The 16857-nt window shown below is 30.3% G+C and overlaps 1 protein-coding gene across 5 annotated transcripts; it reads right to left on the bottom strand.

Moving 5' to 3' along the window:
- Window positions 1–6439: 6439 nt before the first annotated feature.
- On the bottom strand, window positions 6440–15818 carry LOC136092315 (steroid 17-alpha-hydroxylase/17,20 lyase-like). Of its 5 annotated transcripts, none has more exons than XM_065820259.1 (4): window positions 15636–15818; window positions 15210–15256; window positions 13811–14332; window positions 6440–8049 (listed from the first exon to the last, which is right to left on the bottom strand). In XM_065820259.1, exons 3-4 carry the CDS (start codon window positions 14328–14330, stop codon window positions 7049–7051), a joined length of 1521 nt encoding a protein of 506 aa, XP_065676331.1. In that variant the 5' UTR covers window positions 14331–14332; window positions 15210–15256; window positions 15636–15818; the 3' UTR covers window positions 6440–7048. The 5 variants fall into 5 exon arrangements, with proteins under 5 accessions (XP_065676331.1, XP_065676330.1, XP_065676328.1 ...); XM_065820258.1 differs by lacking the exon at window positions 15636–15818 and adding an exon at window positions 15356–15471; XM_065820256.1 differs by lacking the exon at window positions 15636–15818 and having other exon boundaries at window positions 15210–15334.
- Between the last annotated feature and the right edge of the window lie 1039 nt (window positions 15819–16857).

Raw genomic sequence — 16857 nt, 5'->3', positions numbered from 1 at the left:
GCATAAGGGAGATATTTGCATAATGCAATATTTTTGTGATGAGGCTTGTCAAGCATAAGGGAGATATTTGCACAATGCAATATTTTTGTGATGAGGCTTGTCAAGCATAAGGGAGATATTTGCATAATGCAATATTTTTGTGATGAGGCTTGTCAAGCATAAGGGAGACATTAGCATAATGCAATATTTTTTGCATAATCGAAATATATTTCACTGTAAAATAGAGCCATTAACCCAACACTTCATGATCTGTTTGTAAAAAAAAAAATTGTTGTCCAGAAAAGGTTAAGGTGAATGAGACTGAGGCAGTTTGTGTTCTTCAAAGTAGACCATACGCTGCAGCAAAATTCGCAACTTCTGGAAAGTCAAACATTTCAAGAAAACTTTTTTCTTGATAAAAATGGATTTTTGCATTGCAAAATAGACTTTGAAGTGGGTTCACGCCAGAGTATTTACTAATAAAAATACAGTGACACAGATCTACTGCAGGCAATATCATATAAAGAAAGTATGTTTCAGACTGATATAGTACTTTTAAAACTAACAACTGAATACCAAAAAATCTAGTTAAACAAAAGATCATTAAACTGGCTGGCAAAAGTGGGTACACTTTTGCAAGCCAGTTAAACTTTAGTACAAAATGGAGTCTAAGTTGCTTTGTGTCGAGGAAAAGGAGAGGGTAAAATCCAAAGTTTTAAATCTTCAGCTATGTTTTAGCAAGAAAAGCTACCCACAAAGTCAACTATGAGATTAAATTTACTATGTTTGATAGGAATAAATGCAAAAGCAGATAATAATTCCACACAATTCTGTAATGTTTGTGGGGCAAAATCTTCCCAAGTTTTTAATAAGAAAAGACTCAGGTATTGCGATTAGCGTTAAAACTAAGTATCTTCACTGCTGAGTTTGTAATTTTGAAAATCCTTAACATTTGGTATATAAAATGGACATTCAGAAGTTTTAGGCAAGAACGACTGATGAGAAATTAAATGATGCCCAAAGGAAAAAAATTATTAAACGTAAATGTAGAGAAGGACTAAGTCTTGTGATAGACCAACCCAGACCAGGATTTGGTATCACAAATGATGGAAATACTGCAAGAAGAGCACTTGATGACTCAGAAGTTTTTGCTAATATTATTGTTGTGGATTAAGAACTTGCAGAAAAACTGAGAACTTTACTGATAGCCATACGTTCTGGTTATGATATTGACACTGAAATAATTCTAAACTAATCCAGAGACATCATCGATTTAATTATTTTTCTCTGTAATTGGTATGTAATACCACGTAGAGCTCTCAAGCTTCTGGAGCACAGAACTCAAATATCAGAAATTTCATCTCTTTTGTCAAACACAAACGGTTTTTTTTTTCTTTGCTCTTTATTACATTTTAAAAGATTTCGTTAATATTTCATAAAACTTACGAGCTTAAATATAACAATATAAACAATGATAAGTGAAGATTTTTAATATAAATAAAAAAAAGAACGTGGAGATTCTTAGAAGACCGCAAGGTCTTGTCGTCGAGAACCGCTGTAAAATGACGTATTACATATTTATAAGTTAAATATTTCACGTATTAAATAAAAAAGTTTTGCGACAATAAAAGAATAAAAAGATTTAAATCAAAAATAGAAAATAAAAAATTTACAGAAATTTAAAAAAAAATAATATAGATAGAAAAATAAATGCAATATAAGCTTGCAGATGGTAAATAATTGAATTATAAATCATACAAACCGATCATTAAAAATCATACGTAACAAATCATATAGACCGATATAAATAATAGATATAAAGAATTTATCTATTATTAATATCGGTGTATATGATTTGTAATGTATATTTGTAATAAATAGGTTTTAAAAGTACATGTGCATATTTTCGATTTCAAAAACTATTTCTTTCAACTTTTTATTAAAAGATATGTCATTCTATTCATAAAAAATCAAAGTGATTTTTTTCCAAAGATACGGTCTACGAAATAATATGCAGAATTGACTATTATGAGTTTTCGAAAATGGTTGGATCAAAAAATCATCGTTTCGTAAATCATGCTTATTTTGGCCCGTAGCAACAAAAATTATATTGTGGAGGAAGGATGAGGGGAGGGGGGAGGGGGTACTGGATAAAGGAGCCCCGAAATAGTTTTAAGTATCTTTTTTTTTTTTCAGTCATTTTTTCAGTCAATTTTTCAAAAATATTTATTCGTAAATGTATTGGAGGGGGGAATGTTGAAAAATATATGTATTTTGTACCACCTTTGCGTCTCCTAATAAAAAAAAGGTTCTCAATTTCTAAGATATTATAGGACTTTCAGATTCTGGTTGAGGTGGGGGGGGGGGTTATTTTAAAACGGCTCCTGTAATTCCATATAATTCAAATTTTTTTAATAAGAATTTGAGGGTCAATAGTTTCAAAAGCTTTTGATTAATCAATAAAAATTCCGTATGCATATTCAGATTTATTAAACAACTCGTTAATACTACGCGTAAACTGATTTATGGCATGTTTGGTAAGTTTTTATTTTGAAACCATATTGATTATTAAATAACTTATTATTTATAGAAAAATGAGTGTTGATTTTGTTATACAAGATTATCTCTAAAATTTTTGAAGCTTTAAAACATCTACAGGTTTAATCTACAGGTTTAATGGAAAACATCAAGAAGACTATGTCCTTTCATTGTTTGAAGGTTTAACAATTAGTAAATATATGTAAATTTTTTATTTATGTATTTTGAGAAAATTAAAATCATTTAAATACAAAACATTATTTTGTTACTAATTTTTATTCTTATTTTGGTAGGAAATATGTAAAATGGCGTTTGTATTATGTCCGTAAAAAAACAACAACTAAACAATAATAGTCTAGCTGTCCGAAATATTTATCAGTGTTTTTGTAGCTCGCAGTTAAGAGCAGCAAAATAATTTTTCGACCTATAAATTTATTCCTTAACCCTTGCTCATTTAAATTATTTCTATAAAATATAAGTAAGAATGCATGTAGATCCTAAAATTTCTCAGCATTCTATTACCTTCTAGTTAGAGTTGCAAAATTTACTTTTAACATAAAAATAAAATCCGAGGTTTAAAAAAATATATCGAAGTTAAACAATATGATGAATCAAATACACTACAATCTAGAGTATTACTTTAGCGGGTAATAATTTAAAATATTTACAACAATCCGTAAGAAATTTATAGACTTTTGAAAAATCATAAATGTACACTATGTTTAAATTACCAACGAAGATGTGCTGCATCAGGCACCTTTTTACTAACAGTCTTAAGATACTCGTGCACATCTGCGACACAAGTACGATACTTTAAGAACATTATAGAATACTAGAAACATATATGAAGAGAGTTTATTTCCAGTTATCGTTTAAAAATTCTCTTTTAACTGATTTAAATGTTCATCTAGTCGATTATTGAATTACTAATTGCGGCATGGTATTCCACTGCAACACTTCACAATTTGTGAAGAATTTCTCTCTTGGCATGCAATTGAGTACTTTTTGCTGTGCAAGTCGTTGATTATGACCACGCATATATACTTTGACGACGAAGAACGATAGAACGGTAGTGAAATTTTATTTTATCGATTTCACGCATGAGCTTGAACATTAGATTTTAATCACATCATTTTATTTTTTCTTCAAGTATCGCAAGACCTAACATGACTCTTTGTTGCTCGGCGGTGTGATGTTTAATCTCAGAAATAATTTTTTGTAGCACGGTTTTAAACTTTTTGTAGCGCAACTATGTCTGCCCGTTGGTACGGTGAATACGCTTGAATAGCGTACTCGAGGTAAGGACAAACATACTTGGTGTACAATTCTTTCCACAGCGAAAAACTAGGGCTGCGAAAATTTTTTTTCAACCTCCTTAAAGAGCGGTTAGCGTTCACCGCAACTTGAGCATTAAGTTTAAGATCATCCGAAATAAGAAATCCAAGATCTCGCTCTATATGAGTAACTTCGATTGCAAGTGGCAGGCTGTCTGGTCCTGGCATGAAACAGTCTTGTTTTGCAACTTTTTTTCCTCAATTACGACTCGATGCTGCCTTCCTGAGAACCATGCTTTAACCGATGCGTGAAGTTCCTCTTTGATTCCGTAGTTTTTAATTTTGTGAAGAAGTCTATTATGTAGAACTCTGTCATAGGCTTTTGCCAGATCCGTGCAGATTATGTCTGTAGTGTATCCCTGGTACATTTGTACATGTTGATTTTTTGATATGAGACCGTTTTTAATGTAAGGATTTAAAATCTGGTCTTAAAAGAAACGCTCTATAACTTTGCAAGGGATACTAGTGAGTAATACTGATCTGTAAGTAGATGTTTTTAATTTGAAGCCATTCTTGAATATCGGTGTTATATTCCAGCCGTCGGGCACCTCGCCATTAAAAAGTTAAGTCTGAAAAATAAGGGTAAGTTGAACGGAAAACGCTGCTGAACACATTTTGAGTAGCCTTGGATGAGCGCTGTAGATGCCCATTATCTTGTTCCCGTCAAGGTTTTCAAGTCTTTTCTGTACTTTATCACGTGCAATAAATTGCGTTGTACATGTCACTTCTGTCCTTGGTTTGAGATCTGACAACGGACCTTGCAGCTCAATTACGAAAACCGATTGAACGTAGTCATTTAAAATTCTACATATTTTCTCCTCATCAACTGTTCTTTTACCTGTAATGTTCTCTAAAACTCGTATTTGGCGTTTAACTTTTTGCATTTTGTTAATATAGACGTGGCTCAATTTTGGGTTGTACTTTGAGGCTTGAACTATTGTTAATTTGTACTCTAGCACTGCTTTTTTAACTTCATTTCCAACCTGTTTGCATAATTTTTTATACTTTCTTCGAAGGATTTTGTGCATACAGCGCCCAGCAGCTTGGTACTTTGCCAACAGAGTTCTTTTTTTATTTGTTGCCTCTTTAACTATCTGTGTTACCCATGGGTTGGCAACTTCAACAAAAAGAGTATTTGTATTTGGTATATAAAGCTGGCAAGCGTATTCTCTTTGACAAAAAATATGGGAAAATTCGTTCGTTGAGAAAAAAATTGTTTTATAATAACATTAACTAAGCTAATATTATGTGGTTGGAAACCCACGCAATTTAGTTTGCCCAACGCATTTGTTATTATTGGGCCAAAAAATTTTTTGGCTGAATGTTTGAGGTGTAGGTATAATGGCTGTTCATTGTGCCTAAGCCACAAATATTTTTTAGACGAATAGATTTTAGACCATTGGAATTTTTTTAGACCACTTTTTAGACCACTTTGGGCAGCTGCACTTCTGCGCAGCTGCCCAAAGTTGCCATTTTTAAAAGCGATATTATTTAGTGAAAAAGCGAAAATTTAGCACGTTTCTTTTATTTTTTAAACCATACAATATACTATATATCAATTAAAATAATAAAAAACAGGCTTTTGGAGTTTAATATAAAATATCTAAAAAAAATTACGTTTTTTAACGCAAAAATGGGGTGGAAATAATAGCATACTTGAATGTAACTTATATTAAGTTCTGTTTGTTTCTGTAAGAATCTGAATACGTATGACTAAACTCCAACCCTTCTTTTAATCAAATATTTAGATTTTGATGACGCCCAGAACCGCCCAAGAACAATTATTTTCATTGAAAATGTTTCTACTTTTTGTTTATTTTTTCCATAAAGCATCACAATTTTAGTCAGCATTAAAAGTCACGAAATAAAGTTTTTTAGTCAAGCGATTCTATGTATTTTGATTTTTCCTTGTACTCTGTCTTTTGCATATATAGCGTGTCGGTGTACTTAATTGACGCCCTATTTCAACGTTTGTAGTCTTCAAAATGCCCGAGATTACGCTGTATGCTTGTCTTTGTGCTGTAGCCCCCAATAGCAATTTCTCTTTGATGTCGAAAATACGATCCGGCTCATCACTGATGATTAGATCTAGAGTATTATTTAGTGCGCTTAGCAGGGAGTGTCTATATGTCGGAAAAGTTATTACTTGTGATAGGTGATTATGCGCATGCCTGAAAAATTGTATCCCGAAGCTAGTTTTTGGAAACATGACCCAACATCATTGCGCATCCGATATTGTTCAGTACCGCCTTTGATTTAGCGAGTGACGCTATTGACTCAAGAAGCACCGTGTCGTTTAGATCATGAGGTTGCTACATTGATCTATGAAGAACCTAATGTATCAGAATAGTTTGTTTTGACTTGAAGATTTTAAAATTTTAACTTAATTTATCTTTTACCAGTGTAGTCAAACGTAATGCGCGCGTTAAACGTGTACGCTACGCATAAAAAATATTTTTATCAACAAATTGGAATTCTTAGACCCATAAAACTCTTATTTCAACATATAACATGTTTATATACAATGTTTGTTAAAATTTGTTGAGTTTTTGCAAGAATGTAATGATTGGTGAGTCGAGAGAACATAATAATTGATTTTTTTTGTTCTCCTTTTTCATTACGTTTTAAAAAAGCAATCCATTATATAATATAAAATACAGAAATATAATAAAACTTATGATAAATATTACGAAATCGAAGAACGCATACACGTAAAAGAACCGCTAAATGGTTTACGTGTTAAAATTTCATATAATAAAAAACTCCCCAAAAAAAAATTATTTGGAGAATGCAATAATTGATGCATTGAGAAAATCAAGTTTAAGATGGAGGGAATATTAATAAGAGAACTAATGAAAAGGTAATGAATGGTGTTTTGTGATACCTGTATTAGTAGGTCATTTTATTCTAGTCTTTATTTGACAATTCAAGAAAAATTAAAATCGAGCAATGATAAACAATTAGTTAACTATTAGTATGGTTAATCATGCATAAAATGTCATAAAACTTCAATCAAAAACTCCAAAATTTTTTCGGGAGAAAATCATAGTCATATTTATAATGATAATCTATTTTCATGTGAAACAATCAACGAATCGTTTTGTGCTACAATAAATGCTGTCATGTGAAGCAATCAACTAATCGTTCCGTGCTACAACTAATGTTTTTGTGTGAAGTAATCAACTAATCATTTCGCACTACAAAGAATGGTTTCGTGCAATCAGCGAATCGTTTCGTGCTACAACAAATGTTGTAAAAACTCGTGGGGTAAGTGTAATTCCATAATTTCCATCTAAACTTGGTAGACTATCGCCGGGTTTCACTTCAAACTTAAAATCACGAACCAGCCTTGAGTAAAAAAGAAAAAGTTCAACTTCAGCAATACCCTTTCCTAAACACACTCTGGTACCAGCAGAAAAAGGTAAAAAATTCATAGATTTTATAGAGTCAAGTGTTTGATCATTAGTAAACCATCTATATGGATTAAAATCATGTGGATTTTCCCAGCAGTTTTCATTGTGATGTAGTTGCCAAAGGTTCGTTAAAATTGTGGTACCTTTGGGGATCTTTAAATCATTCAAGAGAGTTGTATCTTCCATAGCTTTGTGAGGTACTCCTAATGGAGTTACAGAAGATAAGCGCAATGTTTCTGATAATGCAGCGTTGACAAGAGGTAGCAAATTACGATCTTTCGTAGATGGATATCTATCTTTACCAATAGTTGAAACAATTTCATTGTAAATTTTGTCTTGAAACTTTGGCCAGTGAATGAGGTAGATAATTGACCAAAGTAAAGTTGTCAATGTAGTTTCAGTTCCAGCTATAAATATATCATTAAGTAAAAGCTCTAAGTAGTCATCAGTTAGCTGTTCTCCAAACTTTTTTAAGATTGCCTCATCTCTTGAAAATTGTATGACATAGTCTGTATAGTCACGCATGTTGCTTTCATTGTAGGTCTCTCTGTGATATAACAACTGTTTCCGAAGAACCGGATCTCTAATTGAAAGTCCTTTTTTTAATTTTCTTAAACCATCTAATGGAAGGAAACGAAGCCACGGAATAAAAGAAACTGCGTTTGTACCGGCAACACCAGTAAAAACATAATTCATGTAGGCGAGGATTTCTTTAAATTCACGGTTTTCGTACTCATAGCGTTTTCCAAATACAATAGAGCAAATAACGTTTAAAACCGCAGCACCTAGTAATACAAAATGTACGTATTAACATTCATATATATATATACGTACAATATACATACATACCATAAAAAAACATTATGCACTGTGTACTCTGCTAATGGAGTTAGTATTTTATGGCTTATCAATTACTGAGGTTTGATGGGTGTACTATGGATGTAACAAATGTTAAATTAGTACACCATTTAACATTTTTATAATACTTTTGCAAAAAAATGTAAAAAAAACAAGTTGACATTATTTTTCAGTATTTTTGCAAAAAAATGTGTACTCAAAATGACAAAACATTGACATAATGTATACTCAAAATGACAAAAACATGTCCCTATTAATTTTTATCCCAGTATGTATATATTTTTTTATAAACATGTAACCGTAAGTTAATCTCTCTCTCTTTTTCTCTCTCGCTCTTAGGATTCTCTATAGTTTTTCGTTAAATTATATACAATTGGAACTAATAACGTAAAACTACACATGAAAAAACTAGATAGAAAAAAGCTATTGTTACAAGCGCGTGTATGTAATCTTCAGGTTTGTGGTTGCTTAATAGAAAATTATTTTTGTGGAAATTAATTCTGTTTTTTTATTAAGTAGCTCCTCGGCATTTTTATAAAGTAAAATTATTAGTCTTTCATATAAACAAAGTAAACATAGTTTTGTTGTGTTGTTGTGAGCAGGGACTCTTTTTAGGATAGACCATGTTAATTCAGGCGTTTTTTTGAGTTTTTTCCTAGTTTCTCATATATTTTGAGAGTGATTGCATTTTGAAAGTGTTTTATTTGAAAATGATGGCTTGTGGAGCGCATATCTCTTTTTCCACACTCCCTCTGATAAACCAATGTATGCTTTACTGGGTGTGTTTGGGGAAGTTATTATGCATTTGTAAATTATGTTTGTCGCTCTACAATATTAATTCATCGGGCAGATTTTTTTTTGTTTACAATAACAAGGAAAATTTTTAGTTGTGTTTTTTGATTTTATTTTTGTTGTTGTGACTTTTATGACTTTTGAAATGTTTTAGCTACTTACTAAATGTTACTAACTTTTGTGGTGTTTCGATTGAACAGTTCATGCGATGGCTTTGAAGGTGGGAAATTCTTATCTATTGATTTCAAAAAGAATTGGCCAACATTGGTAGAGACGCTTATATTGTAGGGTGGGTTAAACTAAATTATTTTCCTTTTTCTTTTTGGGGGGTGTCTTGTAGATAGATATTTGCCACTTTGGAGGTCCACACTCAAATACAATAATTTTTGGAGAGCATCCCATTTCAATTCTGAACCCATCAAAAGTTCTGTAAATGTGGTTTTTTTCTTAAACTTTCATAAGTGAATTTATCACTTTGCCCCTTGTTTTATTTTTTGCAGTATTCCAAGATCCAATAACCACAGCTTACTACATCTTGTTTTTAGTAGAAAGGTAAAAACTTCAATTGATCAAACAAAACCTTCTAAAAATTAGTGGTAATAGTAATATGCCAAAAAGTCTAAACAAAATTTAGTCTAAATAATACTTTAAAAGAATAATTTTACCTCATTTTAGTATAAAGAAACTCTATTGAATATCTTGCAAACAGATAAGCACAAACCTGTCTCCTGTTAAACGTTTTAATTCACTAAAAACTCCATAAAAACGTTTTACTGGAGCTTAAATATAAATGTTAACAGGTAATCATGTAGTTATTAAAATGGAACAATTTTGGTCGGAAATAAATATGAGGGAGATTAACCAACAATTATAAATTGTCAAGACTTGTCAGAATTAGAAAATTTTGAAAGAAATTATTTTTAAACAAAGGGGTAGTGTTTGAAGGTTTTTAGCCCTTGCTATTTAAGATTTATTTTGGGACATGAAAATATGACAACTTAACGCTTAAGTTTCCTATCCTGATCAATCATGTATTTAAATTCTGTCATACAAAAAAAATGGTATAAAGCAGGACACAGTCCCCCTCCACTTTTTTTCTAAAGGATTTTTTTTTCTTCCAGAAATTTCAAGTTATATAAGGACTTTTTTTAAAGTTTGAAGATTTCGCCCCTCTACGTTGAAACCCTTTTCATCGGCTTTGGATGGTCTCCACTATCCACACTACATCACTGATCTGTTACAAAGTCTATTATAATTATAATAAATCCAAAAATGGAAATAATACTTACATAGAAATTTAGCTCTTATAATAAAAAACATCTCGTTTCTCTTGGTAGTTTGACCAAAATTTTAATACATTCAGTCGGGGCTGTTTTATCGCCTGGGATAACGAGGCCGTTGTCTAGAATCTCTTTATTTTACTGATTCTGGGAGGGGGTCAGTTACAACGTATTGCCTGTCCTTACAATTTATAAAACATTTAGTGATTCAGGTGATGAATAATTGATTTGCAATTTTATTTTTCAAATAAAGGATGCTTAATTACAAAATAAAGGATGCCTAATAAAACTATTAGAAACTTTCGATATTATTACAACTGAAATTGAAGATGGTTATCCAGTTGATATATTGTTCCTAGATTTTGCAAAGCCGTTCGATAAGGTGCCCCACCATCGACTTGTATATAAAGTTTCTAACTATGGAATAAAAGGCAATATTTTAAATTGGATTGATTTTTTTTAAAAAACAGAAAACAAAGAGTGGCAATGGGTGAAGCTGTATCAGATTGGTGCGAGGTTTATAGCGGTGTGCCATAGGGTTCTGTATTGGGTCCTCTTCTCTTTCTGTTATATATCAATGATCTTCCCCAATGTATCTCTTCAATTACAAAACTATACGCTGATGATACTAAAATCATATCTGTTATAAAAGAACATAATGATCTAATTAATATGCAAAATGACGTTGACTTGTTAACTGAATGGTCAAATGTATGGTTAATGGATTTTAACATAAGCAAATACAGTGTTATGCACATTGGAAGAAAAAATATTAACTATAACTACACTAAGAAACACGACAATCAAAGTTTTCTTCTAAAAACGACAACAAAAGAATTAGACTTAGGTGTAATAGTTTCATCCAATATGAAATGGAATCATCAGGTTCAAGCAGCTACAAGTAAAGCACAAAGAATCTTATGTTTGATAAGAAAAAGCTTTACTTATCTTAATGCTGAAATGGTAAGGCAATACACATTGCTGGTTAGACCACACCTGGAGTTCGCAGTTCCAGTGTGGAGTTCAGGTAATAAAAACGATATCAATGACCTAGAAAAAATTCAAAGACGAGCAACAAAGCTAGTACCTGAACTAAAACATCTAAGTTTTACTGAAAGATTGGCAAAGTTGGGTCTCACAACTCTGGAAACAAGACGTACAAGAGGTGATCTTATTGAGTTTTCAAAATAACAACTGGGATTGATAAGATATTTTGGTATAAAGAGCTTCATAAAGCTTCTTCCCAAAGTCTAAGAGGTCATTTAATGAAATTTGAAAGAGAATTTTCAAAAACAACCCGGAGACACAATTTTTTTATAAACAGAGTGATACCTCACTAGAATGCTTTACCTGAAAAAGTGGTTTTTTCAATCGCAGTAAATTCTTTTAAAGCTAGACTAGATAAACATTTGTTAACGGCTGTTAAAGTATAAATTTCAAACTTTATGCTCTGCGACAATATGTCGTTACAGCAATTTGTATTACTATTGTATTATTATTACTAAATATTGTTTTAAAAATTTATAGGAATTTACATACTTATAAAAGTTTCGCCATCCCCAGTGTAAGCAATGCCGCAGACGAATTTACTTTTTCCAACATGTTTTAAATAGGTTCATAAAATAGGTCCTAGTTTTTTTGTTTTTTTGTTTTGTTTTTTTAAATAAATTTAAATAGATATAATAAAAGAATAAAAAAGGTAAATTGAAATTAAAATTGCGAATTTCTTTTTTAATTTTTATAATTGGTTTAAAAAAGTTTTTTAAATTAAATTTTAAAAACATAATTTCCTTCTGGGCGGCCTCTCAAATCCTCCTAAGCCCGCAGCGGCTGCCTTTAGTGGACTTGAGTAAAGACGGGTTTGCCGACCAGCCATTGGAACAAAGACTTTCTTTCTAGTTAAACTTTTCATTAAAGTTTCCCGTATAAAAGGTCTACGGTACTGAATTTGGTGTGAACTTGCCTTTTAAAGGTCCACGATACTGAATTTGATTTGAACTCGCCTTTAAAAGGTCCACGATACTTAATTTGGTAAAAAACTCGCCTATAAATTAATTATTAAAACAATAAGATTATTCTTATAAAAGTTATTGGTAAGTAATTTCATTAGAATATGATTGAAATATATTTGGAGGTTAAACCACGCTCCATTTTAAATATAAAAAGACTACATAAATATTTAAGGTTACGATCATCTATTTTAAAATATTCTGTTACGATCATCTATTGTAAAATATTCTGTTACGATCATCTATAGTAAAATATTCTGGTTTGATTTCCCCCAGTTTTACACACTTTTTATTCAAATATTTTATAGTAAAATTTAACATAAGTACTTGAGCGCATCAAATCAACTAATTCTAAAAATAAATGTTAAATGTTTTTTATTTAAGAAAGTTAAAGTGTTGAGAAGAGCGCCGACTTTCGGCTTCTTCAGAAAACAGTACGTTATTACGTACGTTATTTAAATTAATACGCATTTACGTATGTTATTGTTTAATTCCTGAAGCATTTAACAAAACAATAATAAATACAGATAGCCGGCATGTTTTGTCTTTTTCATAATTTTTTTTTGACATAGATCACACGCTATTTTATATAAGATCTAATTCACAGTTTATTGTACAGACCCAAAAATTCTTTTAAACCTATGCAAATATTTTTTAAGTGTCGTAAAATTCATTTTTTTTAAAATGTGTTATGAGTTTGTTCATTATTATTTATAGTAATAGTATTCATCTGATTTTTAATAATTTTTGATAGAAAAAATTTAAATTACTTTCATCAAAATCCAATATTTTTAATGATATTCAATATATATATAGCTTATCGTCATTGTTATAACTGTGGTGTAATCTATATACAATATACAATATATATAAATTTCTATATTACATATAGAAGACATGTATTTGATTCTATATTATGTATAAACACGTGCACACAAACGCATATTTTGTTTATAAAAACTTATTTATTAAATATTTTTTTACAGGAAACACATAGATGTTTATCACAAGTTGCAAAAGTGGTTCTAATGATGAATAATAGTTTCAGTAAACAAGCTAACAAAGTAATAATAATGGAGCTAAGAATATATTAGTAATGGAGGTAAAAAAATAAAAGACAATGGAGCTAATAAAGTAATAATAATGGAGCTAACAAAGTAATAATGGAGCTAACAATATTAATAATGGACGTAGCAAACTAATGATAATGGAGCTAACAAAGGAATAGTAAATTTGCTAACAAAGTGATAATAATTGAGCTAATAACCTCACATTACTTAAACAATTAAAAAAATGGATTATTGAGAGGACATTAAAACATATATTGCTTTGTGAAAAAAAAAACACGCTTCTTAGAAAAAAAAAAAAAGCATGCTAGGTCCTTATAAAAAAAAAATATACAATTAACACAAAAAGGATGATAAATACAAATTGCATCTAAGTTGTTACTGTATGTAGAACTTATTAATTATAACAATTTTAAGAAATTTAAAAACATTTTTTTAATCTCTTATTACAATAATTAACAATTAAATGAAAAATCAACTTTCATTTTTATAAGAATGTTTTTGAATATTTTTTTAGATAATTAAAATGTAAAAAATTACCAAACTTATGTTCCAGCTTTGTTGATCTGTTAGACTTTTTAAAAAGGTTTTTATGTAATTCTTCACTTTCCCTCACAACAAGCGTTTCCAAATGTGTAGTTGATTCTCCATAATTTTTCAAAGAGGAGTGAGCAATTTTCCGTAAAATTTTCCACTTAGGTCCAATGTCCCCGTAGCCAATATTTTTATAACCACGAGATACAATATTAGCAATGTAGTTTTTGGGACGCCCTGCAAAAATGTTTGATTTTTGAACCAAAACCTCTCTAATAGAATCTTTTCCTGATACAATAACAACACGATGCATTCCAAAACTGAGACTAAATACTTCTCCATATTTTTTCGAATATTCTACAAATTTTTCATGTGGTTTTTTTCCAATTAAGTGTAAGTTCCCAATAATTGGTAAAGGGAAAGGGCCTGGCGGGAAACATCTGCATTTAAACAAATGATCTAGATAAGTTGCAATAATATACAAAAGCAATGGCGAAATCACTCCAAAAGCAACTTCTAAAAACATTCCTAAAAAAAATTCTCAAAATTGGTGTTTGTCTTATATGCAAACAGGCAGCAGATGGGCATTATGATAAACGTCAGAAGTAAAGAGACGTTTTTTTGCGTACCTTTTGTACGTTTTACACTTCTTTTAGTTTGCTCATCTAACAATTATTTATTAAACAACAAATTTTTTTTTTGTTGTAACAACAAAGATCTGCTTACAATGTTTTGACATATTTTGACAACGTCACAAGCATTAAAAGCCTAAAGTTTATTTGCTCATTATGTAACTTACTTTAAAATTGTTATAGAAAACTTTAAGTACTTAAACAATTTATAAATTTAAAAAAACTTTTCAAACAATTATAATAAGATCAGCTAAGCATGTATTGTAACGGCTTGTAACAAGTGTAGAAAACAGGGGTCGAGAAAGTTATATAGCACCATATGACCTTTTATATGGTATGTATGTATGTATGAATGTATGTATGTATGTATGTATGTATGTATGTATGTATGTATGTATGTATGTATGTATGTATGTATGTATGTATGTATGTATGTATGTATGTATGTATGTATGTATGTATGTATGTATGTATGTATGTATGTATGTATGTATGTATGTATGTATGTATGTATGTATGTATGTATGTATGTATGTATGTATGTATGTATGTATGTATGTATGTATGTATGTATGTATGTATGTATGTATGTATGTATGTATGTATGTATGTATGTATGTATGTATGTATGTATGTATGTATGTATGTATTTATGTATGTATGTATGCATGTATGTATGCATGTACGTATGCATGTATGTTAGGTTATCAAAATGCAGAATTTTAACATAATATAATAAGCAATTAAAAATTTTAAAAGAATTTATAACTAACTTTTTCAAATAATGTATCTAGAAGTGATGATTGTCCATTCAACGACCCTGTAAAGTTGCACCTAAAAATCTATATACCTTTGGCACTATCAATGTTGAATTTAAATCATAAAAGTATTATTAACAAGAAAAGCTAATTAACCATACCTAAACATTTTGGAACCGAGAAAACAAACGTTTAATTATACCTGCATGCTTTTATTATAATTGTAGTTACCGTCTACCACCAGAAGCTATTCATCAATTAATAACAATTATGACTTAGTATGACATTTCTATAATTGTTTTTCATTGATGCACAGCTTAATTAAATTATCTATTAATAATACCACTAATAAGCAAACATAAGAAAGTATACGAAAATAAAATGAAATATATCTGAACTAAAATAAAAATAAAATGAACAAAAAAAAACTTTGGTCAGTACTTTTGGTCGGTATAATTTCCATACGCAAAATTCTTAACCATAGTGTTCACTTTTTAAGGTACAAATCCATTAAATTTATTCATTTAGACTACCCCATTCATACTATCCCAGTAAACAAAAGTATTTAGAATATATATTTTTGGCATTTTAACAACATTTCTAATCTTCAAGCTGAACTAAAATGATTTAAAATAACTAAATATTTAACTCATGCTGAAATTTTCTAAATAGCGTATTAAAAAAACACATTTTTGTAAATTAGAATTTTTATAAATCAAAAGCTTTTAGCTTTTTATTGTAAAACGTTGAGTTCCATTTAAAAAATTAAGCATGCAATAAACAATGGTGAAAACTTCTGAATAATTTAACATAGGGTTTACAATGACTGAGGTACTAAATTTGGTAGTTTGGAGGTTTCAACAGTTATTATTTTATTAACCTTTAGTAAAATATAAATCTTTTATTTTATTATATATTATATTTTATTAACCTTTAATGTAAATCTTTAGTTTACAAGTTTACAATAAGAAAGTGAAATTTAATAAAAAAATCTAACAAACTGAAAGTAAATAATATCTAACAAATTATGACTTCTTTATAACCTAGTTTTAACAGCCGATATACTGAACACACACACAAATTTACAATCGACATTCAGCACGACTGCTGAGACATTTTAAAACCATATTAATAGTATATTTTTTTAGATATTAAGACTATATTTGTTTTTAATCGGTACTTGAATTTTTGTGCACTTATATATAAATCCGAATCTTTCAATCCAGTGTTGATAAACGGCGTAAATCTTCTTGCCTCCACTTTTCTTTCGCAGCAAATGGCTGCTGCCTTCCAATCAATTTTTATCGGCAAAATGTTCTTTTTTCCACCTCCAGTGGTTTCCACCTTTCTATTGGCGGCTGCAGCGAGAGTTCTTTTTTCGAGGCAAAATATTTTAGAGGTCGACGCCAATAGAGAGGCGGTAGACAATGGTGGCTGCCTCCAGAAAATTTTTTGGAGGCGAAGCCATTTGGAGGCCACCTCCAATGGCTTCTGCCTCCTAACTGACTGCGGCCGTCAAAATGGAGGCGGAAATATTTGCCTCCCGCCGGGGATGTAACAAAAAATAATTGCTCGTTTGCTTTAAAGCAATTGAATATTGACAAGAGGTGTGCGAAACTCGAAGTTTCGAGTTCGAGTTCGAGTTTACTCAATAATTGAACTC

Source organism: Hydra vulgaris, chromosome 15 (genome assembly GCF_038396675.1).
Source record: "Hydra vulgaris chromosome 15, alternate assembly HydraT2T_AEP".
Classification (NCBI taxonomy): Eukaryota; Metazoa; Cnidaria; class Hydrozoa; order Anthoathecata; family Hydridae; genus Hydra; species Hydra vulgaris.
The sequence above is the reverse complement of the archived record's forward strand: the minus strand, read 5'-3'. Positions and strand labels throughout refer to the sequence as shown.